Consider the following 24,614-nt stretch of genomic DNA (forward strand, 5'->3'; position numbering starts at 1 on the left):
ATTCTGCATTCAAATCCTCACAATTTATCAAACGAATAACAAAAATTAAAATCAGTCTCAACTGAATTTATCCATTTTGAGTTTCCAAGTTGCGCCTGCGCATGTGAGTAGTTTCTGAACGAGGTGCAGACGTCAAATCATGACGCATTGTTGTGACATTGACAGATATGAGAACAGAAGCATGGATTTATTTACAAACAATAATGTGTAATATTCATAACAATAATACAATTTCGGGCATCCATATAGTTGAATTTGAGATTTAAATACACATAGGAAAGAAATGGCAATTTTGTGAAAACATTTATAAATGTTTTGGATGTCCAAATGTTTGAATGAAATGCATGATATCATAAACAAAAGCAATACGTGTTTCCTGTGAAGCTTTGTACTTGGTCGGCTGTAAGAATGGAGCACGCACGTTTTTTTATGTGCAGTGCCACAAAGTATGTGGTTTTCGTGTTATTTTTGTCTTATTGTTTCTGTTTGACACCGCAGTGCAGGAATGAAAAGGGCGAAGCTGTTGACTGGTAAGTCTCTTGTACCTGTAATTTCTTTCTGAGAAACAATGACATCTTAGTGCTTAGTTACAAACTAAATAATAATACCTCATACCTTATTTCTTTAAATATACACAGATCAAAAGTTTATTTGCAAAAATTCAGTTTTCATTATAATAAACTCTTAGAATTGATTATATTGAAAACTTTATAAGATGTTGAATTACTAAGAAATTGCTTGGGTCTATTTAATACACAAAATATTTCATAACATGTTTATTAGTTATTGAGTCATTAATGATTCATTAATATGAACAAAGGAAACCTATAATAAATTTGAGTAATAAGAACTGTTGTGGTTTTCCTTTATTATATTATACAGTGTTATCTGTTTATTAATTTATCATCAACATACATTTTAAAAACTCCTTTATTATTTTACTCGGTTTTATTATTTATTCCACTACAAGTTATCTATTGACTGCAATCTTACTTGGTGATAAGTGACAAGGCAGTCGGAGCTGGTATACCCCTGGAGGGGAATACCCCCTGTATACCCCTAATTGGTTTCTATCAGAACTCTAAATGCAGTGTGGCAAACCTTTGTTAGTAGGGTAATGGTCTAGAGGAGGGATGGGTGGGTCTCAGCTCCATATTTTTATCTCCTCCTTAAGAGAAGCCTTCTGCTCAACATTGGTAAATTAATAAGGTGGGGCTAATACTGTTGTACACAAATCTATAAAATAAATAAATATTTTTTTAATTATTAAAAATTTATTTCTCACAAATAAAAAATAACACTATTTTTAGAACTGTCACATTGGTTAATTTTGGGCTATTTGTAAAACTATTTTGTACTGCCACCCAACTATTATTTATTTACCTACCTATGAAGTGCCCAAATATATTTTTTCCAATTGTGAAGTTCAAAATAAACTTTGCTGGGTACTTATGATAATCTACAAAGCTTTGCCTACCTATTGCAATATCCTTCCTTCAATGAGAGATGGAGGCCTAATTGTACGCTAGGTACTCATGATGGAAATGCATTTGTCACAACAAATATTGAATTAAATTTATTTCTATGCTTTTTAAAATATGTAGTTAAGAACAGCCTTAAGCTCTAAAAGGCGAAGTATGGTAATGATAATTAAGTAACTTAAATTTTTATAAATGTATTTTATTTTTAGCAATTGTACAGTTTTGACTATTGATAAATTGTATAAGCAATAAAATAAATAAATATAGAAAATTGGAATATCTGAAATTTTTTTTTAGGTTTTATGTATATAAACTACCACGAGAGAGAAACCATTTAAATCCTCTAGTAAGAAAAGGAGTAGCATATATGCATCTCACTCCATCCAAGCTGAGAGGGGGTTGGATTATGTCTGATCTGGCTATAAGTGATCCACAGTCAATGGTTGGAAGAACATTAGCACCCTTATATCAGGTTTGTTTAATAAGCTTGTGATTATCGTTACTTTTAATATGTTAAAAACTCAAACCTCTTGTGTAATTCCCTTCGTCATTTCAACCAATTGACGTCTACTGCTGGACATAGGTTTGTTGGGAGTTCCACAATCCACAGTCCTGGGCCGCTAGTCCCCAGCGGCTCCCAGCGACTCGCCTGATGTCATCTGTCCACCTCGTTGCGGTCCGACGTACGCTGCGTTTACCGATGCGGGGTCGCATTCCAGTAGTGTTGCCCAAATGCAAGAACAAGACGAGACTTAGCCAGTCTTGGTCTTGGTCTTGCGGTAATACACCTGGTCTTGGTCTTGGTTTTGGTCTTGCGCTCCCAGTCTTGGTCTTGGTCTTGGTCTTGCAGCAAGAGTCTTGCAAGTCTTGCAATTACCTATTAGTCTATTACTATTTATTAAAGTTTACTTTAAATCTTAGAAAAACGTATTAGAATTGGAACATTGTGAGCTTGAATTAACATAGCCATAGTAAAGATCAAGCAGATTAATAAATAACTGAAGATTTGATAAGAAATTCGAAAAATCAACTGACCTATATGTCGTTTTCCATGGAAGTAACTGTTTCTTAATAAACATTTATGATTTATAAGCTTACATTTGCTAAAACATGTAAAAAAACATGTATACGTTTTTAGAAAACAACGAGAATTAGTAAAAACAATTATTAAGTTAGAATCGAAGCACAGCTCAATTGGAAATGACTGGAATTAAAATAATTCCTTCATTTATAGTACGTTTCCTTGCTTTTTACCGCGCCGCCTCGCCACGTGCCGGCTCTATGAAAAGGATGCCGCCGCAAATCGAACGATGCCGCGTGCGGCGTACAAACACACACTAAATATTACCTACTTGTACAGACGCGACCCGTGAATAAAATATATGTAAAGAATTAGTGCCAATCACTATTCTTTACATATAAGTGAATGTTTTGGCGTGCATCTATACTAATATTATAAAGCTGAAGAGTTCGTTTGTATGTTTGATGACAGTAGTTTTAAAATAAATAAATAAATCCTGAACGTCACTATACCTCCAAAGTTACTATTCCTCGTGGACGAAGTCGCGGGCACAGCTAGTAAATACTTACTCTCATCATCTCTCTCAGAGATATTCGAACACTTTTTTGCTATTTTTTCTTGTAAAAACTTAAGAAATATAATGACTAAATGTACAATAATAGTACCTAAGTAATTAGTTTAAAACCATATAAGTAATCAATATTATAATTACTTACTAGACTGGGTGTTCATATGTACGAATATATTCTAAGTATTCATGTATATAATTCATAAAAAATATTCATCAGGCATCTCAGTACCCATAACACAAGCTACGCTTACTTTGGGGATAGATGGCGATGTGTGTATTGCTGTAGTTTATTTATATATTCATAATAACATTCATCAGTCATCTTAGTACCCATAACACAAGCTACCTACGCTTACTTTGGGGCTAGATGGCGATGTGTGTATTGTCGTAGTATATTTATTTATTAATTTAGTATTTACGCTTAAAATTGGTCAAAGGATCCAAACTTAATAGGCAGGTCGATCATACCAACTTTTTGCAATTGAGACGTACATTTTTCACGTCAAATATGGCACGGAAAATAATTATTCTAAAATAAATAAATAAATATACAACGACAATACACACATCGCCATCTAGCCCCAAAGTAAGCGTAGCTTGTGTTATAGATACTAAGATGACTGATGAATATTTTTATGAATCTATATATATAAAGGAGAAAGTGTGTTGTGTTGTGTGTGTGTATTATGAAATCTACTACCTATCCTCACCATTTTATCCTAATCATAATACTACTTGCGTGATCAGTATAATGTATTCATTTTCATTCTTAGCACTCTGAAACTTATTTATTCTTTGGAACACCTGTAGGTACTCTTAAAATTCGAAATTATTTTGCATGAATAGTGTCAAATGTTATGATTTCGGCGCGGCGGCAACGATTGTTTTAGATTTCAAAAGAAGCCGCCGGCGCGTGTATCATAACCATGTACTTCCGAAAAGCGGCAAATTTCTTTGAGAAGTAAGTACAAAACCTTTGATGCCGCATTATCAAAGTGCCGATGGTTAAAACATAACTATGCATGCACTCAGTTTGATTTTAATAAATATTTTTTTATTCGCTATGTTTATGGTATTAGTCGTAATGCGCATAGGTCCAGTTTTTCATATTCTTTGATATAGTTTTTTGCGTCTCATAGAATTCCTAAGCGTACCTACCTACCTATACACCGAACTGTTACACCTAACTACTCCGTGAAATAGCGCTAAGTCCTAGCTGCAAGACGCAAGAGTCTTGCAGGCTATGTCTTGTTCTTGCTCAAGTCTTGCACGGTCAGTCTTGGTCTTGGTCTTGCTAAAAATACGCGGTCTTGTTCTTGGTCTTGGTCTTGCAAAAACGCAAGAACAAGACCAAGACTGCAAGACCAAGACTGAATTTGGGCAACACTACATTCCAGCATCATAAGACCCCAACGTCCATCGGTTCTCCGAGAGAAGCTGAGTTATGTACTCGTCGTTGATGTTGAAGCCAAGCCCGTTCCAATCCAGAAGATTAAAAATGTCTTCCAACGCTGCGGTAAACAGCTTCAGGGAGATAACATCTCTCTGTCGCACTCCTCGATGCAGTTGGATCGGTCTCGTAGTCTGTACGGACTGACATAGTGGCGTTTCTGTACAAACACTTTAAAACTTTAATGTACCGGAAGTCAATTCGGCATCTCCGCAGTGACCTTAACACAGCCCAGGTTTCCACCTAATCAAAGGCTTTCTCATAGTCCATAGACGCTAAGCAAAGTGGGCGGTTTTACTCTTCGGTCTTATGTTTAACCTGCCGCAGCGTATCTATGTGGTCAATGGTACTAAAGCCCTTTCGGAAACCGGCTTGTTCGGGAGGCAGCAAGTTGTCGTACGTAATTCCCTTAGGGGATTGATTTTCCAAAACCTTTCCTAGTGTTCACCATAAAGAAGGAAATTTTGTGCAAATATTCTCTATTAATGGTCTATCAGTGGAACAGTGAACTGTCCTAGTATCTTCAATAAAGTCACTCATTATGCTGTATTTTTTATACTCTTACATTTGGAAGGTTCCTTCAGTTGGAGTGTGACATAACACTTATCCGACGTTATGTTATATTTATTACTAGAGCCCAAGACGTTTTATTTATCTTTTAATACATACATTCGTTTGTACGTAAGTTTTTGTTTTGTTTTCAGGATAAAAATACGATTTCTCTTGTATACAACGACCAGCCTCCAGCAACTGAACATCAGCCAGATCTGTTGCATTCTGTGGCTGCAATGTACTCAAAAAGTAAAAAAGGTAGTTATCGTTGCAGTCAACATTGTTATTTACCTATATCAAAAGCTTATAAGTATATTATTGCCGATACAAACGCAGAAACTATCATTAATAGTTCAAACAGCCTTTGCAGTCCATTGCTGGACTATAAAGGCCTCTCTCCAGTGGCGTGCACTTAATAATGCGCACACGCACAGCCTACCCTAAAATTGATATTTTAAGCAATTTTCCTGCTGTATGCTCCTTGGGGCAGGAGTAGGGGGATGGTGGCGATTGTTTTCTGATCAGTCATACATTTCATCATAAAGTTGCTCTACTAAATAATGTTTATAACTTAATTTCAGGTCAAAAGAGGACATGGGAGAAGAAGTACAAAAAGTTCAAGCTTGGCGATAGTTACTACGACGACTATGATCTAGCAGAGATGTGCAAAATGCACTCCAAGTTCATGAAGACTAAAGTTGAAAGCGGACACACAAAGGGCGTTATATTGGGGGACAAGTTTACTTCTTTGTGGCTTGTGCATTCCGTGCCTAGGTTTCCTCCAGTGCCTAATAGTAAGTTTGGTTAATAAAAATATACCTTAACTAGTAACGTTTTTCTCAAACCGTTGTCTAACAGTTTTTAAAGATGGTTTCAAATTAAACTAGGTATATTTATTTAAGTTAAACCGGTTTCGCCATGTCGATTTGGAATGCTCGAAGCGGTTTGGTATGAGAAAGAAAGCTACTGGCTAGCTTTCTTTCTCATACCAAACTAACAACTAGCACTAACCCCGACCGCTCCCCACTAAGCTGCTAACTGATAGAATTGAACACGTCCGGACAATCAACCCAGTCATCACTCACAAGGGTACTGCGTATTAACGGTGATTTCGTTCCCTGATACCGTTTTAAAATTTTAACTGACATCTATTTTGTTTATTTATACAACAATAAGAAAACAGTCAGAGAGGAAATTAGGACATACAGTATTAAGTATAAAGGGCGAGTAGCGGCACATGTCGACGACCTGGCAGATCAAACGGGAGAAGACGGCAGTCTTCTTTTCTCTAGACTGAAAATAAAAAGCATTCCACTTAAACTCGGACTTCAATTTTAACACAACAAATTTTAGTTAAGAGTTGTTTGCGATTAGAACGAAAAGAAAAAAATAGTAATTTTCCTATTATTTTCAGTACACGGCTTAAACGTAAGCTCATACAGCTATCCAACAACTGGCATGAAATACGGCCAAACATTCCTGTGCGTATCAGTTCAAACGTCTACATTGAATCAGATTGCAACTCAGTTGAAATACAACCAGCCTTTAATCGCTTACTATAATATACCCCAGGAGTTCGACAGTGAATTACCGAATTTAGTGGATGTTGTGAAGAATAAAACAATAGATGTATCACCTTGGTTAGTATTACTGCTTTCCTTAATAGGACATTTCCACCATATTTTCCAAATTCTTATAACCTGGGTATCTTTAAAAAAAAGAGTGAATAGGCATCTTCTAGGCAATCGCGTCCCATCTTAGGCCACATCTTCACTTTCCATCAGGTGAGATTGTGGTCATTACTTCCGAACATCATAGTACAGTTTTTCAAGGTCATTATGCTTATTATTTCGGTGCAGTTATTAGTGGTAGAAACTATAACGATATAAAAAGCAAAAGAAAAAGCAACATTAGTAAGTCAAAAGGAGATTAATAATTTAATAATAAATTCGGTTTTATTTTGTTACACTCGAAATAACAATCGAAATATTTATTCATTGTATTGGTTCAACATGGTGATCCCAATATCCTGAGAGAATATAAAAAAAATTCTAAGCCTTTTGAGGTTGCAGTAGAAGTTTATTTCGTGGCTTAACTTGCGTGAAGCATTTTAATCAATCAATCAATCATTTATTAATCGCTTAATTAACTGTCTTCGATTTTTTATATTTATATATTTTAGTATATATTTTATATATATTTTGTATATTTCAGGTACCACATTGAAAGTTTTGAAACCTTGGTCGGTCGGAAATTTCTCTCATTTGCCAAGAGCGCTATGTTCAACGATGATTTGTACAGTGGATTGGTAGCTGAGGTTTTACAATCAGATTTACTCGTTGAATCCTGGACCAATGGGCCCGGAACTTTGGATTCGGAATGTACCAGAAACTTTAAGTAAGTGTATTTTTTTTTTCAATTCAAAGATACATTAATTGTTTAGGCACCAAATGCCATTTCTTTTGTTTGCCTATTTCTATCAGTAAGATGTAAAACAGGTCACAGGTTAGAGTGAAATTACGAGGTAGATTTTCCATCAAAGACCAACATTTATATCACAATATAATTATTCTTTTGTAGCAACTTCTCTACCCAAGATTAGCCTATTCAACAAACTTTGATTATGTATGTGATTAGATGTTAATATAATTTTTGCTTGGCATTGTTCTTAAAGTTGATGTTTGTTAAAATTTCAAGTGACGCAAGTTATACCTATGCTTAATCGCTACAAACACAACACGTCACACATGGCTAAAATCATAGTAGGTAACATTGATAGGCTCAAATTCCCGACGGCCAAGACTCTGTTTTCAATGCAGTTGCGTTATACAGATTTCTTTGTTATAGTTCGTAACATACATCGGTGGGAAGGCTAAAATTCCCGATGCCCAAGTAATCGTTTATGTCATCCTTGTTGATTGAACAACTGCAACTACTGACACTAGTAAATAGGACAAACCATTTGTGAAAATGCACTAAAACTAAATGCAATACGGGTTTGTACCCATGAACAGCTACAAACACAGTATCTATTTTTATTTCAAATTCCCTATGGCCAAGATTTAGTTTAAATGCCAGTTTCGTGACGTAAGTTGTGCGCTAAATGCTTATTGCTTTTTCAGAGTACGTAACATAGATAGGCTCAAATTCCCGATGGCCAAGATGTCGTTTACTTCGCATCACGACCACTCCAAGTGGACGGTCGCCGTAGCACACAAGATGCATAACAGTCAAGACACGAAGGTCGCTAACTACTGGGTCTGTGTCGGAGATATTAATAGAGCGGTGAGTTATACACTAAATACCCTAGACGCAAAGTGAAAACGCTGCTCGTGGAATTTTTGGTGGTAGTTGACTTTTTTAGTTTTTTATTTTAACGAATTACGTAAAAAACAGTAATTTTATAAAACGAAATATTTGTTTTTTTTTTTTAATAAATAAATATAAATAAATATACGACAATACACACATCGCCATCTAGCCCCAAAGTAAGCTTAGCTTGTGTTATGGGTACTAAGATAACTATGAATATTTTTTAAAATATTTTTATAATATAGATATAAACACCCAGACACTGAAAAACCTTCATTTTCATCACACAAACATTTTCCAGTTGTGGGAATCGAACCCACGGCTTTAGACCCAGAAAGCAGGGCCGCTGCCCACTGCACCAATCGGAAGTCAAATTTGTAGTCTGAAACTACTGAAGCAATTTTAATGAATCTTTCAACATTAGGCAGCTGTTTTGTCCAGAAGTGATATATTTTACTAATACGTAATAATATTTCCGCCTGAATTATACAATTTGTAAAAGAAAACGCGCTAACCTGTGGCTTTATCTGCGTGCGCTAATAAAATGATTTGCCATACGTAAATAATTTATACTCCAAAATATTGGTCTGCGTTACCTAATCCATAAGATATTGGTATCTTATGATTAAGTCACAATAACGCAATTACGGTCGAAATTAAAAAAAAACTTGAAATGTGATTTTTAATTGTTGTTTTAGGCATAGAAAAGTTATTCCTAAAAAAAATTAACATCAAGTACATGTTAAGTATGTCCCTTTAATTTGTTTTATTTGATCGCATAATGTCGGAGATAATTCAAAATGTATGTTACGGTACAGTACAGGACGTCTCTGAATGAGAAATTAGCTTGACTAATATAACATTACTTTCTATCCCTTAGCTAGCAGGTAGTTTAAAATAAAATAATGACAGCCCAACAGTAAATAAAATATATACTTTTTTCCAGTTACCTCAAGAATCCCGCGGTGGAGGGACAGTATGTACGTCGGGTCCGATACTGTGGGGCAATTTTGCGCACCTCATAGAATCTGTTCAGCCATGTCACTAATATTGTACTTAGAGACAAATTATAACGAACAACTGTGATATTTAAACATATTATTATGAAAAAATAAGTATCAATATCTTCATTAACAAACTGTGCCACCTACAATACCGTAAGCGCATTGCACAACATTCGAATTCAGAACGTTTGAAACTAAAACGCGACCTAAAATGCTTAGTGTCTTTTTATCTAAATATTACTTCGTTTATAGTTAGATTTCCTGACGCTACAAAAGATTTTTGCAACGAAATAATTGTTGTAACGGGTATGATAACTATAGTAAACTCGAACTTACTTCCTAAAAGCGGCATCTAAACGGAACGCTAAATCGCTTGGCTGCACGTCTTTGCTGGTACTCATCAAATGCTCAAATATTTTTATTATAAAGATGCGCCAAGATAACGTTTGGCATGTGTAGAACAACCTAGGTAATCCAGCTCAGCATTCTGCTATAAATCCTATCCAACATGATATGATGAATTTATAAAAGTTTTTTTTCTTTTAATATTGTGCGTCACCGTACCTTTAAGTATCGCCAAAAATATCATATATTGATTGTAAATAAATAATGTATACAGTAAAAGCCACTTAGTAAGATGTAATGTAAATAGTTAAGTCAAAAAACAACTTCAATGAATTTAATATTGTAATCGATTTTTAGTGTGTAAATGTTGAAGTTATTTAAAAAGTAAAAATATTAAGTAGATAGTGTTGTTATTACTATCCTGTTTGCTTAGCGAATATCTTAAGAAAATGCAAACAACCAATAACAGAGTGACAAAGCATCCAAGTATAAAAAAGGGGGTGTGTGTATTATGACATCTTTTTAATTTCATTATTACAATTAATTGATATTACATTCGTAATCCCTATGCCTACTAATATACAATTAATGTCAATGTAAGTTTGTTTGTTACGCTTTCACGCAAAAACTACTTAACCGATCCTCATGAAACTTTGTACTCGTATTCTTGGAAGTGTCAGAAGTAATATAGGATACTTTTTATCTCGACATTAAGCTCGGTTCCTTTGGGAGAGGGGATGAGTGTTTGACGATTTTGCACCATAACTCCGACAAATTATAACCGATTTAACTAATTATTTTGTACTATAAAGGTTATAATATGTGTTTAATTATTTTGCCCAAACTGTGGTTGGAGATAGAGGACAGAACTCTTCAGCGGACAGCCGCAAACCCCTCATTTAAGGCTTAGCTATACTGAATATTTTTTTTTTAGGTTTACAACTAAATATAATGCCACATCAAAAAATAAATTCAAACGCAGACGAAGTCGCGGGCAACAGCTAGTAATTAATAATTGCTAGATTTAATAAAATAATTTACATTATCAACACCATCACATCAACCCATTACCGACCCACTACAGAGCACGGGTCTCCACCAAGCTAGCCCAATTTCGCGAAAAATGTCTGCTTAAAATTATTAACATTCACTGATAACTTCACTTTAGTGTATATATGAAGTGCACGCCACTGATTCCAAGTAGGCTTTTTCTAGCCAAGTGCCAATCAGTCCATAATACAAATAATAATATTAGGTATCAAGGTATATTTTAAACTACGTCTTACGTCACAAGTACCTAATAAAACTTCATAACACATAAATTTTACCCAACATAAGTTTTTGTATTATACTTATCGCGCTCTAGTCGAGTTGAATTTTATTCCTATTTGTTGCTAAAAACATAAAGATTTTACTCATGATAAGTGTTAAAAGGAATATTTTGTTTCTGTATTTAAATAAATTTCTTCTAAGTTTGTCTATGAATATTCAAGGATGGGGTTATATCAATTTACACTGTAGAAACAATGATAATTCGCCCGTAGATTGGTGATTGTAATCAGTGACATACCTATCTTATAATTTCTCTTTAAAGTTTTCATTTGTAATTTTTATTTACGAGCCATAGAAATTAACTAAATTCATAGATCCAAAAGAAGTGTTGCCCTTTTTACACTGTTTACCCGAGAAAAGGATATCACTCATTTTGTACGTGTAAATTTACCTTAGGTTAGAGGTTTGTGGGCAACAGAATTGTCCAATGCTTAATTTACTTTTGGTTTAGTTCATTTCTGGACTCTGAATCGGGATAGAACGTAATTCATTGCACACGAAAGTTCGTCACGTAAATTTTAGCACCTCTCAAGGTAAAGACTATGGCTATGGTTTCGAGTGTCATAACATTAATTAATATCCATACAGAGAGTACCTACCGATGGACGTTGGGCTCCCAAAGTGCAAGGATTGACTCCTTGGGTAAACACCTTTGTCGTCTGGTGATCTGAAAGTCATGTATCCAGCAGTGGACGTTCATCGATTGATATAGGTAATCATAATGTAGGGCACCGGAGATAAACTATATTTTAAAAAAAGAAGCTTCACTGGCCCTTCGTATTAGCAGGCTAAAATTTAGCGGAGCCGTAGGCAAGGCTTTTATTTATGTTTTATTGTTGAGTAATAAACACGTGTATTAATAAAGAATTAATTTTAGGTGGTATATTTACAAACCACCAAGTGACGTGATACCGTTCTTCGAACTGGGGCATAATTTTTCTTTCATAACTCCTGACTCTCTTGGAAGATGGGAGGTATCCGAGAAATATATCACTTCCAACTCGATGCTGCAGCACACACTTGCACCTATATTCAGGGTAAGAGTTTGACTTCTGGCAAAATATGTACCTACAAAATTATTGTATTTGACGGCCGAGTGGCGCAGTGGGCAGCGACCCTGCTTTCTGAGTCCAAGGCCGTGGGTTCGATTCCCACAACTGGAGAGTGTTTGTGTGATGAACATGAATGTTTTTCAGTGTCTGGGTGTTTATCTGTATATTATAAGTATTTATGTGTATTATATTCATAAAAAAATATTCATCAGCTGTCTCAGTACCCATAACACAAGCTACGCTTACTTTGGGGCTAGATGGCGATGTGTGTATCGTCGTAGTATATTTATTTATTTATTTCTTTCTTTATTTATTGTACTCGTAACTATTTCTATCTGTCAGAAAAAAGTTGTCTGCTAGGGATATAAGCTAGGAAAGTTCTGCAAAAGTAAGGACTTTAGACATCACAGAAAACTTGCCTTATGTTTAGGTTTCATTGATTTTCAGACAACATGAAAAAAAAATATATTAAATAAATAAAATAAAGAAAATCTAAATAATAAACATGCATTAAAGTTAGTTGGGTACCCATGCGCGGGTAAAGAACTCCTCCATCTTGCTAAGCTAAACACTAACGGTCAAATATGGAGTAGACTTTCATGAAGTGTAGAAACAAAGTTATGCATAAATATTTGAAGTTACAAAGATCGGTCCATTTTCAATTACAGCCAACTTATGCAGATTATTTAGCAGTAGCAATATATGACAAGCGAAAAGGTGATCGAAATTTCGCGGGTTCAGTAACTCGTGGTGTTCTAATGGCCGACGAATTGGGCGGGGTTTGGATTTATCACACTGTACCTGGTTTAGTCAATCTGAAGAGTAAGTAACTTGATACTTAATATTTTAAGGTATGTTTTAGTAGGTAGGTAGTAGAGCTTTTACGACAGTTTATCCTGGGAAGTAGGCATTTACCTACCATCGCCATGCTTATTTCTGCCTCAAAGCAGCATTTTTGCAAAACTGTGTTTCAGTAGACAGGACTTCAACTTCACTAAGTTATGTGCGTTTTAGCCAATTAAAATATCACTAGCTTCAACGGTGAAGGAAAACATCGCGAGAGAACCAGGATGCCTTGGAGTTCTCCATAAAGTTCTCAAAAGGAGTGTGGAGTCCACCAATGGGCCAGCGTGGTGGACTATGGGCTGAACCCCTTCTCATTGTGGGAGGACATAGGTGCGTGCTGTAGTGGGCCTGTAATGACTAATGGGTTGATATGATGATGATGAGCCCAAACCTACGCCCCAGGTTCGATGTAACTATTAGATTGTAGATTTTAGTTTTTCATGTTTATTAGTTTCATAATTTTTGATTTTGTTTATGATTTTGTATTTCATGATGTCCTTCAGGGTTTAATAAGCTTGTGTTAATGTAAAAAATATCATTTGTTTATATATTCTATGTTATTATCCTTTTTTATGATTATTTTGTTATTGTTTAATCGCGAGGATTCAGTGACGACGAAGCTGGAAACCAGAATGAGGCTGGCTGAAAACCAGTGCTGCGCTTTTAGTATGCAGCTATCTATACTGAGCCAGCTCCTTTGTCACACACTTTTTTTTTCTTTAACAAATTTATGACACAAATGTAACATTTTACAACATAAAGACTATTTTTCTTTCTTTCTTTCATATTAAATAAAAAAAAAATGTATTGCAAAATGTACTAAGTACCTGTTTCTAGATTTGCTTGCTCGAACTGTATTGATGCAATCCAGTCTAGTTGTTTGTATAACAAAATAAGAGTTCACAAGGGACAAGGTATAAAGCGCAACGTCTAAGAGGAACTTACTCGGAATTCCTTTAAATGAATAAAATAATTAGCTGAGATGATATTGATAAATTATAGCTACTGATGAACGGAAATTAAAAAATGAGATTGTGCGGAATGATTACAATAATTTTAATTGATGAACGATAAAAATCTTAACGGTTGAGATGTCTTATTTGCTTCATAAATGTAATAAAAGTATTTCATTTAGGTAGTTAAGCTAAATATTAATCTAGTTTATCCTGTCATAATAATAGAAGATCGTCCTTCTTTTCCCGAAAAAGAAGCTTCCAACGGGCACATTCTTATGTGCTTATCTTTGGATATAGACGCTGTAAATGCAGTTTTACATAGCCTAAGGAATATCTACCCCAAGCCGACTTATCTAAGAATTCCTGAAAAGGTACAGCCTTTGTTGCCTGAATGGAATTTATTCAAAATGCCTATTATTGGGTGAGTCATTATTTTATACGTCAAATTATTACCACTTTTATTGATACGCAACTATTTAAGACGGATTTATTTGTCCTGGCACGGTAGTTGAACATTAAAACCACTGTTCTAGTGGTTTTAATGTTCAACTACCGTGCGTATTGAAAAAATTCTTTATCATTTAGAGCAAAACCGAAAACCAAAAATTTCGTGACACGGGGCAGTTCCTTGCACGTAGAGTTCCTTGCGCGGCGCCCGGGCGACAAGGAATCCCTCTACCAAAAGTTCGCCATCTCTAAGAACATCGTTCTAGATGTGTACGGTCAGAGTAAAAGTAAATACCTTACGTCTATATGCGGAAAGAAATACAGGTACTTATTAATTTTCTCTTTACTTATATTATTAATGCGAAAGTGTGTTTGTTTGTTTGTCCTTAAAGTCCTAATAAAGCAACCAATTAACTTGACTTAGGGCATAAGGTTAGTAGAAAGGACAGAGAGTAAAAAACGCAACTTTTTATCCCAGGAAAACAAACAATTTTCATGGGATTTCTAAAACAGTGTCAGGTATATAGTATTATTTGGATACGGATTTATTCTAGGTATATCTAAAACTACCCTTATAAATCAAAAAAAAAAATCCCGTTGTAAACCCATTCTTTGGGTTTTTTAAGTGTTTTCCATTGTAAGTATTTTATATAAAAATAGGTACTGCTTTTTCAGGAATACCCTGTAAAATCAACATAAAATCAATCTGAATCATCAATCAGAATAATTATGATTAAGAGCAATTTATAAGTTACTTTTATTGTTCGGATGTAGTAATAAACCTGACCATTACTAATAAACATGTAAGGGTAGTTAATTTCTAGTCATTACCCACATTTCTATTTCTACTTTCTAGCGTCCGCAATATCGATAACATATCCCTCAAACTTCCTGAAAAAGTTATTTACCTAATGAACAGGACAGACCGAATGTGGTTTGCAGTGAGCACTGCTGCACACTGGCAAAATCTGGGTTCTGGACCAAAGCAGTATTGGGCATGTATTAGCAACTTGGATAAAGAGGATAACAGCGGTGCGGGTGGCGATTTAGTGTGCGTTGAAAACTATAGGATTTGGCATACATTTGATAATTTTAAAGTTGAGGAACCAAATTGTATACAATAAAGAAAATATTTCTATGATATGTATTTTCGTTGCAAGAGGAAACACTAATGATTAACGATAGTGATAGCCCACTAGGTAAGACTTCAGTCTCCGTTTCGGGTGGACTGAGTTCGATAGCCGGAAGGCATATCTATTTTTTTAATAGTGTTTTTTGTAATAAAATATTACTAGATTTAATGGTATAAGAAAACATCGGGAGGAAACTTTCATTTCAGGGATTTCTCCACAATGTTAAAAAAGGCGTGGGATGTCTACCAACCCGCAGTATATAAGCATGGTGGTAACCTAACTCCTTCTCACTCTGATAGGAGATCCCGTGTTGGTATTGGTTGATAATGATGATATGATCGTAGGCGATAGACGTTGAGCTGAGGACACAAGGTTCTGGGATGGCGACCCAGCATCGGAAAACGTGATTATGGTTGACCCACGGCTTTGTGGACAGATCAAACGAGTCGCAAGGAGCTGTACTGTACAGTATACACAGATGGTCAAGCAGTGGACGTTCATGACGATGATATTTATAGACCATTTCTTCATTTGTAGGCAATTTAAAAGAGAGATACTCATGGTAGGTAACATGAAATAAAAGAATCGAGTAATATAAGAAATGTTTTATGAACACAAACATTATTTACACAAGTGTTTATAAGGTTGATCATTAACTGTTAATATTAATGCCACCAACCGTTAAAAACGCACAAATTTATCTACGATAAGGTAATGAAAACTTTTTACATGGCTGCTATACGTCACTGGACTTGCATGCGAAGACTAAGATGCGATGAAAACATGAGACAACAGCGAATAATGTAGATAACTTGTCCCTAATTAATAATATGGAATAGTTACTGTATCTACTGATAAAAATAACCTATTTCTATTTTTGGCATATCAATATTACTATAGGCTTATTCTTGACAGACCACTCTTAACCGGTTACTTATATGAATAATCAGTATAATCAGACAGTAGTTTTCACTTTATAGTACACACGATTAACCGTTTATATAAATAATCAGTATAAACAGACAGTAGTTTTCACTTTATACTTAGTACACACGATAAGAATATTTTCGATTTAGGTACACTTGCCTTTCTCCAAGAAGAAAAAGTGTTAGACCTAGGTTTCCAATAGGTGGTAATAACCTACTTGCAGCCATATTTTATGGATCTTTCATCCTTTTTTTGTTACCAATATTAATCCTAACTCTTTGCGATGTCTCATGTCTTCATCTTTAGAAACATTTAGTTACCTCTTAATAAACCAACGTAGATAATTGAAACTGTGTGATTCGAGAACAATAAATCGATAGCTAAGCAAGAGTTGCTGGAATGAAATCGTTATATGATCATCCCGTCACAATCGCAAAGTCGAACCGTACTGACTCTAAAATACTTAATTGTGATGTAAACAAATCAGTACACATAATTTGGCACATACATCTACTATCCCGTGCCTTCGATAAGGGATCAGCAGGTCGCGATACCTTAGTTTACTTTAATAATACATAAACATTTATAATATAGCAATAAAAAAATGAAAATTGTGCATAAATTAGTTATTCGTAAGTATCTTCTTTCTTTGGATAAACATGCATAAATTACCAGTGTGGCAGTTACAATTGCTAATAAAGCATTATGTCCACTATTGGATAAAAAATTCGGTTATAAAAAAACGTGAAATGTTAATACTTTAATAATTAAGTTTCTGTAACGTATGAGAGGGTCAAACAAATCTTTATTGACTTAAAGTTATCGTATTTACATCTTAATATACTTTTAAATATCCAATAATTGACTTGTGTTGCGTAAGTTGAAAAGTGATTCAAATGTTTCCACGTTTTAGGGTGATTAAGATTAATTTTCCAACCTTAACAGAATCTAGCAATAGAAAGAGTAATCGTAAATCAATGGGCCCTCAAAGATGGCATCCTCGTAAACCAAGAGTCTTGCTTAATCTTCAAGTAGTAGGAGTCTCTCGGTGAAGGTGATGTAAGGGCTTCCTCCAAGACCTTCAAAGCGCTTGTTGGTAACACTTTTGCACTGTACTCCGCTGCTTCTCCGGGCATTGTTACTGCGCAAGTGGCTGTCGACGATGAGCTTACGTCCGAACTTGGGGTTTCTGGTCGACTGTAATAAGAATACGAGGTTATAATACGAGATCAAGTATAAGAAATAACGTATATGTCACTCTTGCAGCTTGCGTTTAAAATTTACACCTAAAATCTAGGCAACCATGATTGGATCAAGTTTTTAATAAGGAAAGCTAATGCAGTAAGATATAGAGTAACATGCTTTCTTTTGATATAACATAATATGGTCGATTCCACTACGAGGTTCGAATAAAAAAAAGGAATGATTGGTTTGAAAATTACGAATCTTGCTTATGAAAAAGCGAATTTAATTTTTTTTTTGCTAAAACAGAATTTCAGGCTTGTCCTGCTCTGCATACCGTCTCGTCTCGTCTCGTTACTGTACTCTACTTTTTTAGCAAAATATCAAAAAGTAGATTTTTTTACTAGAAACTTTTACCGAATAAGCAATAAGCGAATAGGATCCACCCATACTAATATTGTGAATGCGAAATTGTGTCTTGTTTGTTTATTTGCTGCCTACATTCAGATCAACTACAGCATCGATTTGGCACATATATTATGGCTTGTAGGTGTAGGATTATTTTATCGGGAAAAACTTTAGTACATCGTTTCCGGGGGATTTAAAAAATAACCTATGTTACCTATGCACAGGTCTAAACTTTAACCGATCTCTTGAATGAAATCTCACATACATGGTTATATAAACATGTAAAAGATGATGCTGTCTGAGATGGTAACGGGCTAACTTGTTAGTAGGATAGCAGTTACCTATCCTAATCTGTTTCGCTTGGTGTCTTTGGCGGTGTATAAAATTTGCTAAACGGATGACTTTAGTGCATACCAATCACTCATTTCTGTAATTTTTTTTGGGATGAGTCGTTTCTGCGAAGCTACGTCCATATTTAACTAGGTACAGGAATGTAAGATACCTGGACGGCTGGCTAGGCGGTGTCAGCTGCACGGGTGGGGCGTATATCTCTGCTGCAGACAGGTCTGGCGCATGTAGGAGAATCACGTTCAGTCGTTTTGCACGCAAAGACGCCCGTAGAGCCCGCGCCGCTCCCCACGTACCCCACCTGACCGCAGCCGCGCCTGCATTGCCCTCGCTCTCCGCATCTGGCCTGGTCAGGCTGTCGCATGCGGTATCTGACGTGAGTCCTGGAAACGAAAGTAGATTTTTAAGTAGATAACTTAGTTGTAGCAGAGCTTTATGCAACCGAACTCTTCCATTACGGCTAGCATGGAGGCATAGGAGATATTTTTCTCCCTGGGGAGACAGAGAGAGAGAGAGAACCTCTTACATATCACCAGGAAAGACTAGCAGTTGTTTTTGTAGTGGAATATGAAAAAAAAACTTTTGTACTTAGTAGTTACTTAGGTCTGGATGGTTTTGGTAGAGGTCGTCATTTGACGTAGTTAGACGAAAACAATCTTATCCACAATGTGGCATAACGTTGGAATAGATAGGTGTGCAGTGTTTTGTCACACTGCAACTGATAGCACTCCTAGGAAAATAAACAGTTTGCTTTTTGTAAATGAATTAAAAAGGTTTGGTTTTTGATTTTAGCAGGCCTGTATGGAGGTCTTAATTGGACGTAGTTAAACGAAAATAATCCAGCCCACAAAGTGGCACAGCTTCGGATTAGTAATGCAGAGTTTTGTAACACTGACAGCACCTTTCAAATGTTAGAGCATGAAAAATACTGCATGCCGTATATTAAATTACCAGTAAACCTGTAACTGTCTCAAAATTGCCCCAATTAGGTACCTTTTTGGATTATTTTTGTTTAACTACGACGAAATGATGGCTTGGACAATAGTATCAATGTTACCAATGTAAAAAAGTCGTCCAGCGTAGGGATGATCGGAGGCTGCTGCGGCGAGCATCGGTGAGAAAGATCGAGCGACTCGCAGAGCTCCAAGCACGTTGCTTCTCAAAGCACTTTCCCAACAGGCAGCACCGCCGCGTCCGCTGCTTCCCGCGGTGTTGATGACTGCCCATACACCTGCGTCATCATTATCATCATCATCCGCCACAGTCGCTGGCCACAGGCCTTCTATCTCATAGGAGGGAAGATTTTAAAGCAGAGACATCAAGCATAAAAAGAATAATACTTAACAAATCTATTGTTTATTAATTTAGATAAATATACATACCTAATGATATATATATATTTTCTTTTCTATCATTTATAGCTTATCGTAATTTATATTATTATTTTATGTTTATGCATATTTGAATGTAGGCTTATAATAATTTTACACCACCTATTTGTTCTCGCTCTTGTTGTTCTAATCCTTAGGTTTCCTGGCAGAGATCGCTTCTAAGCGATAAGGCCGCCTTGTGTATTCTACTCGTCATCTGTTTTTCTCTCTATTTGTCCTTTATATTTCTAACTGTATAGTGGTGTACAAATAAGGAGTTTAAATAAATTAAATAAATCAAGGCCCAATTCGGAATCGAATTCAGAAGTTCACGATATCCGTAGTTTATTTCGCTAACCTACACCAAGGCAGAGTAGGGTAGGGTAGATAGGTACACCAACGTATTATTTGCAAATTAATAAAAAAAAGGTAAATATGACAAGAAGATTATTATAAAATATAATATAGGTATATCGATAAACAAATATATTGTCAAAGAAAACTGTGTTTTCTAACTTAAAAAAAAAACTTCTAAGTATTATATGAAAAGTGCCATCTATGAACGAGGGTCAGAATTCACTCGTAGACATAAGTTACCATAGCTGTTCTAAGTTCCTTTGTGTCTGTAACTCATGTAGGGCTCAATAGATGGCACTAGGTACTACAAAGTACAGGTTACATGACTATTCGGGGCGAACCATATTTATTACTTGCTCATATTTTCATAAATTTTACCACAGTTCGCTTCCGTTGCTATAATTTACATCTTGAAATACAAATTGAATTATTTATAGCATAATTTTAACTATAGTACATTAATTTTAAAAGTTGATTACGAGCACTGCTGGTGTAGTGGTATCATGCAAGATTCCCATTCTTGCGACCCGGGTTCGATTCCCGGGCAGTGCACTCCCTTTTTGCTCTCAAATTATTATTTATTTTTTATGATTTTTGTTAAGTGTACCAGATTAACCTCTCTATATAGAGATAGTTGCTTTTAGATTTGAGAGATTTGATATATATATATATGGCAAATTGAAACAGGTATTTTGTCTGCCTTTTGCGGCAATTACATCTTTTTTTTTAATTTAATAAAAGAAACTAAGCCGATATTTTCGTTACCGAGTTCAGAAACACCGGAGTTTGGCTTGGGGATACCTGATACCAAAATATTAACAATAAAAATATAAAAAAAAAATGAGTTATGACAACGGGTATGCATGGATGTATTTAGTTTTCTAAACATAATGTAGAAGGAGTATTTGAGGGTACTCAAGTCCTCCATTATTATAACAGATCATTAAAGTACATCTACATGAAATAAAATACAATATCCTATTTATGAGTACGGAAGGCTACCCTAGTACCGGCACATGCGGGCAATGTTATATGTTGGAATTAAAGAAAGGTCAGCGGTATATCACCGATGAGATGGCCAGACCAAGTCAAGGCCGCAATCGAGGCTCCGAATAATGCGCAAGAAAGGCAGCCGAAGAGTGGCGATGGATTGTTCAGATAGCCACAACACCCAGATGACTAGTACGACCAGTCAGGCAGTGTCAACGACAAAGAAGAAGAAGCTTAAATACGCTATAAAAATATATAACCACGCATCGCGTCGTACAAAAAAAATCCATCTGGAAGCCTGGTATTCTTTTGCTACGATAGGAGATATAATTTCTACAGCGCAAATTGTAGGACAATCTCCCATCTATCCCCATCCCATTTTCCCCTCAAAACTACGATTGGAGGTTAATCTAGGGATTCCTCTTGGATAAAAGACTTCCTTTAATTCGGCAACACATTGGTTGCTCCTCGGTGCTCCAGATTTGCATAGGCCGTTTGCTCACTATTTGTGTATTTATAAAAAGATTTATGTACGAGTATATTACCATGTTCTCCAGCCGGTAAATGCTGGGTTGTCGCCCGCGCCGCTTCTTCTAACAAATCTTCTCTTGCAACATCCAGTTCTAAGGTTGCCAGCCTTGGAGAAGGCTGGTCTTCAGGAGTGGCCGCAACGTGAGCTTGCAGCCAGGATTCTGCCAAACGAGCGCCCAACCCTCCTGAACGGCAACCGGCTATGACACGCCATCCTTTGCCGCTAAGATAAGTAGCTATCTGAGAATGAAAATAATAAGAGCATTTAAATGGTATCTAATATACAACATTGATATTGATATACATAGTTCAAATATAAATTACTAGTTGCTTTCTGCGGCTTCGTTCGCGTGGAAATTTTTAAGTGAATGACTAATTTGTTCTCTCAGTATGCAAAAAAAAATCATATATAGATGGACAACTAACTTTTTTATTGGTTAAACAAAAGTCTTTTTAAAATCAAGAAATGAAGTAATGCCCCAGAGTTTATTGTATATTTTGGTACGTACGCACCAACCTACATTGCGAAATAATGAAGTGAAATTGTTTCAAATGAAATGGCACGTCTAATAACGTACGTAAATTAAATACGAACTATTACTTAGTATATCCTTAATGACATGCAAAAATTAAAATGACATGCAATTTGTGACGGTTTTCTTAGTAACATTGGTTACTGCCAATTGACTAGCATGTTGCCAGTTATGACTTGCAGCTCTGAAACATAGTCGCTTAATATGGACCTGATAAAGGGGCTCAGAGTCAGCGGACGATGAAGAAAGGAGTATGTCACGTAATTCAAAAAGGGTTACCGACATAGTTCGACTGGTTATGGGTGGGGCACATAGTTCAGACAATTGATGGGGCTGAGACTACAATAGGTCTCAAGTTGCCTGGAATGCCGACCCAGTAGGATTTTGGAACTCTTTACGAACGAGTTTTGTCAACCAGGAGACGTTAATCAGTTGATTTGATTTTATGATGATGATGATAATGATTGGCTACGGGCAAGTGTTTGATAATACTAAGCAATAGAAAGAGCTCCAAATGGTTTCAAAACTCGTAGGGCTCCGAAGAAAATTGATGTGAGTACAATCCTTAATTAATACAATAATAAAGATTGAGTCAAAGACGCACTTACCTGCAAACCGAGTGCGGAGTCCACTGAAGTAACGAGTACAGTCTTTGCACTATCAACAGGCGACACTTCAGCCACTCGCACCTTCCGAAGCAAGTATAACAATAGTGCGCCAACGATGGAGCACAACGCTGCCAACTGCAGCCCCAGGGATAACCACGTGAGAGGATCCATTGTCTTAAAGCGAGCGCATTATTTGACCTGTTATCTGAAACAATAAAAAAAAAGATAAGTATTAACGTATTAACCTACGTTTGCTGCATAGCTTAATCTACCTTGTTTTGTGACAACGATATCACGTGTTACAGTGATTTTATAAAGTGGGTAAATAACTTTTGATAACTATAAATTCTTATTGGCCAGATATTTTAATCAAATTGATTAGGATTTTTACAAATACCCTAATAATTATTATTAAAATTATATTTGATTCACTACCGATGTTCATGACATTGGGTATTTTGATTTTGATATAAATACGACTCAATTATCGATACACTTCCGTCCTGTATGGACTCGAACGACGGAAAAATACCTCCTGTTGTCTTTCTTAGTCGTTATCACTTGACTTAGAATCTGTGACGTTTTCTATAATATCGTGTGACTCCGTTTATAATTTTGGATTTCAATATATATATTTATATAAAAAGAGTATCATATATACAAGTATTAATGTCTTCTTTGATTTCCTATATTTGTCGGTCTTAATTTTAAATAACGATGTTTATACAAGCTCTTTTTTTCCTTATTAATAATGTTAATAAATCTTTGCGGGCGATGCGTAAATCTACCTTAATATGATTTAGCATTTCATTATATCCAGTAAGTATCGTCGAGCAATTACGTCGCTTTCAACGATCAAATAACGAATGAATGAACCGTGTCGTGAGTTGTATTGATAATGCTTTGCCGCCTACTTCATGCCATTTTGTTAGAACGGATTTGAATTCTATAACTATTGTTAAGTTTGTTTGTCAATAGGTCTGTCCGTCGTCGGAGTCGCTTAGTAAACATGGCGCACAATGGCCGGCATAATAATTCATAACCCTCGAGAATTGTTGTAGACAATGTCGTTCTCATGCTCCATGCAAATGTATTCGCACTTAGCCTCTGAGTCGCTTTTGTTTAGAGTAATTTAGGAGCTCTTATCATATCATTTACATTTTTATAAAACTTTAGACTCGTTATTTTGTTAGCTTGTTACGTTTTAGAGTATTTTGTTTAATATTATGTAGTGGCACAACTACTTATTAGGATGTTTTTGTAATGTGCTTCTTCACTTTCAATTTATATTTGCTGAGAAGGTGTGAAAAACTGTATAGGCGCAGAAAATTTTGCATGGTTTTATCACCACGGTCTACCTGCCTTCAGAATACCTTACAAAAGCATCTACACGTTCCTAAATGTTGAATCTACCACGGACAGGCCGACATTTTTCATTAATCCTTCTTAGAAAGATTCAGCTATAGATTGGATTTTCACATTCGAAAGTGAATACATCAGTCCAATTAAATCTCAAAAAGAATCCGATTTTTGATTCTTCACTGGTTATTAAGAATTCAGCCCTTATGAATACTCCATCTTTTTCTGCTGGTAATATTGTGAAAGAAATGGACGGATTATGGACCTGTCTTAGCTTTGGTCTAATATTTTTTTGTAAATGTTTATTTATATACCTATTACCAAATAAAGCAAAAATAGTCTCAATTATAACCTTGCTGATTTTAAAATATTGTTATTATTGCGTTTTTAAGAAAACGATGTATATTTCGAAAGTAAAACGCTTTTCGATAATTATCTTTTTTTGTAACAAACGAAGATGAAAGCAACTGCCTCATGCCAGCTTCCAATTTACCGCTTA

The 24,614-nt window shown here is 35.6% G+C and overlaps 2 protein-coding genes and 1 non-coding gene across 5 annotated transcripts in view; 2 read left to right on the forward strand and 1 right to left on the reverse strand.

Moving 5' to 3' along the window:
• Window positions 1-156: 156 nt before the first annotated feature.
• On the forward strand, window positions 157-15,478 carry LOC120631600 (the record flags this gene model as incomplete). The annotated part of the gene is made up of 14 exons (XM_039901247.1): window positions 157-530; window positions 1,779-1,953; window positions 5,228-5,333; window positions 5,657-5,869; window positions 6,490-6,715; window positions 7,290-7,472; window positions 8,198-8,360; window positions 9,334-9,422; window positions 9,575-9,577; window positions 11,946-12,105; window positions 12,789-12,942; window positions 14,148-14,343; window positions 14,508-14,693; window positions 15,226-15,478. Coding segments are annotated over exons 1-14 (2,229 nt in total), but the record flags the coding sequence as incomplete, so codon positions are not given.
• A 614-nt stretch (window positions 15,479-16,092) lies between these two features.
• Window positions 16,093-24,614, reverse strand: part of LOC120631640 — a 71,641-nt gene continuing 63,119 nt past the window's right edge. For all 3 annotated transcript variants that reach the window (XM_039901297.1, XM_039901296.1, XM_039901298.1), the window contains 5 exons: window positions 22,757-22,961; window positions 21,630-21,855; window positions 19,425-19,598; window positions 18,522-18,750; window positions 16,093-17,626 (listed from right to left, as the gene is read on the reverse strand). In XM_039901297.1, coding sequence (XP_039757231.1) covers window positions 17,404-17,626; window positions 18,522-18,750; window positions 19,425-19,598; window positions 21,630-21,855; window positions 22,757-22,927 — 1,023 coding nt within the window. In that variant the 5' untranslated portion in view covers window positions 22,928-22,961 and the 3' untranslated portion in view covers window positions 16,093-17,403. The remainder of the gene's footprint in view (window positions 17,627-18,521; window positions 18,751-19,424; window positions 19,599-21,629; window positions 21,856-22,756; window positions 22,962-24,614) is intronic.
• On the forward strand, window positions 20,576-20,646 carry Trnag-ccc. The gene has a single exon. It is a non-coding gene; the product is annotated as a tRNA-Gly (tRNA).

Source organism: Pararge aegeria, chromosome 18, assembly GCF_905163445.1.
Source record: "Pararge aegeria chromosome 18, ilParAegt1.1, whole genome shotgun sequence".
Lineage (NCBI taxonomy): Eukaryota > Metazoa > Arthropoda > Insecta > Lepidoptera > Nymphalidae > Pararge > Pararge aegeria.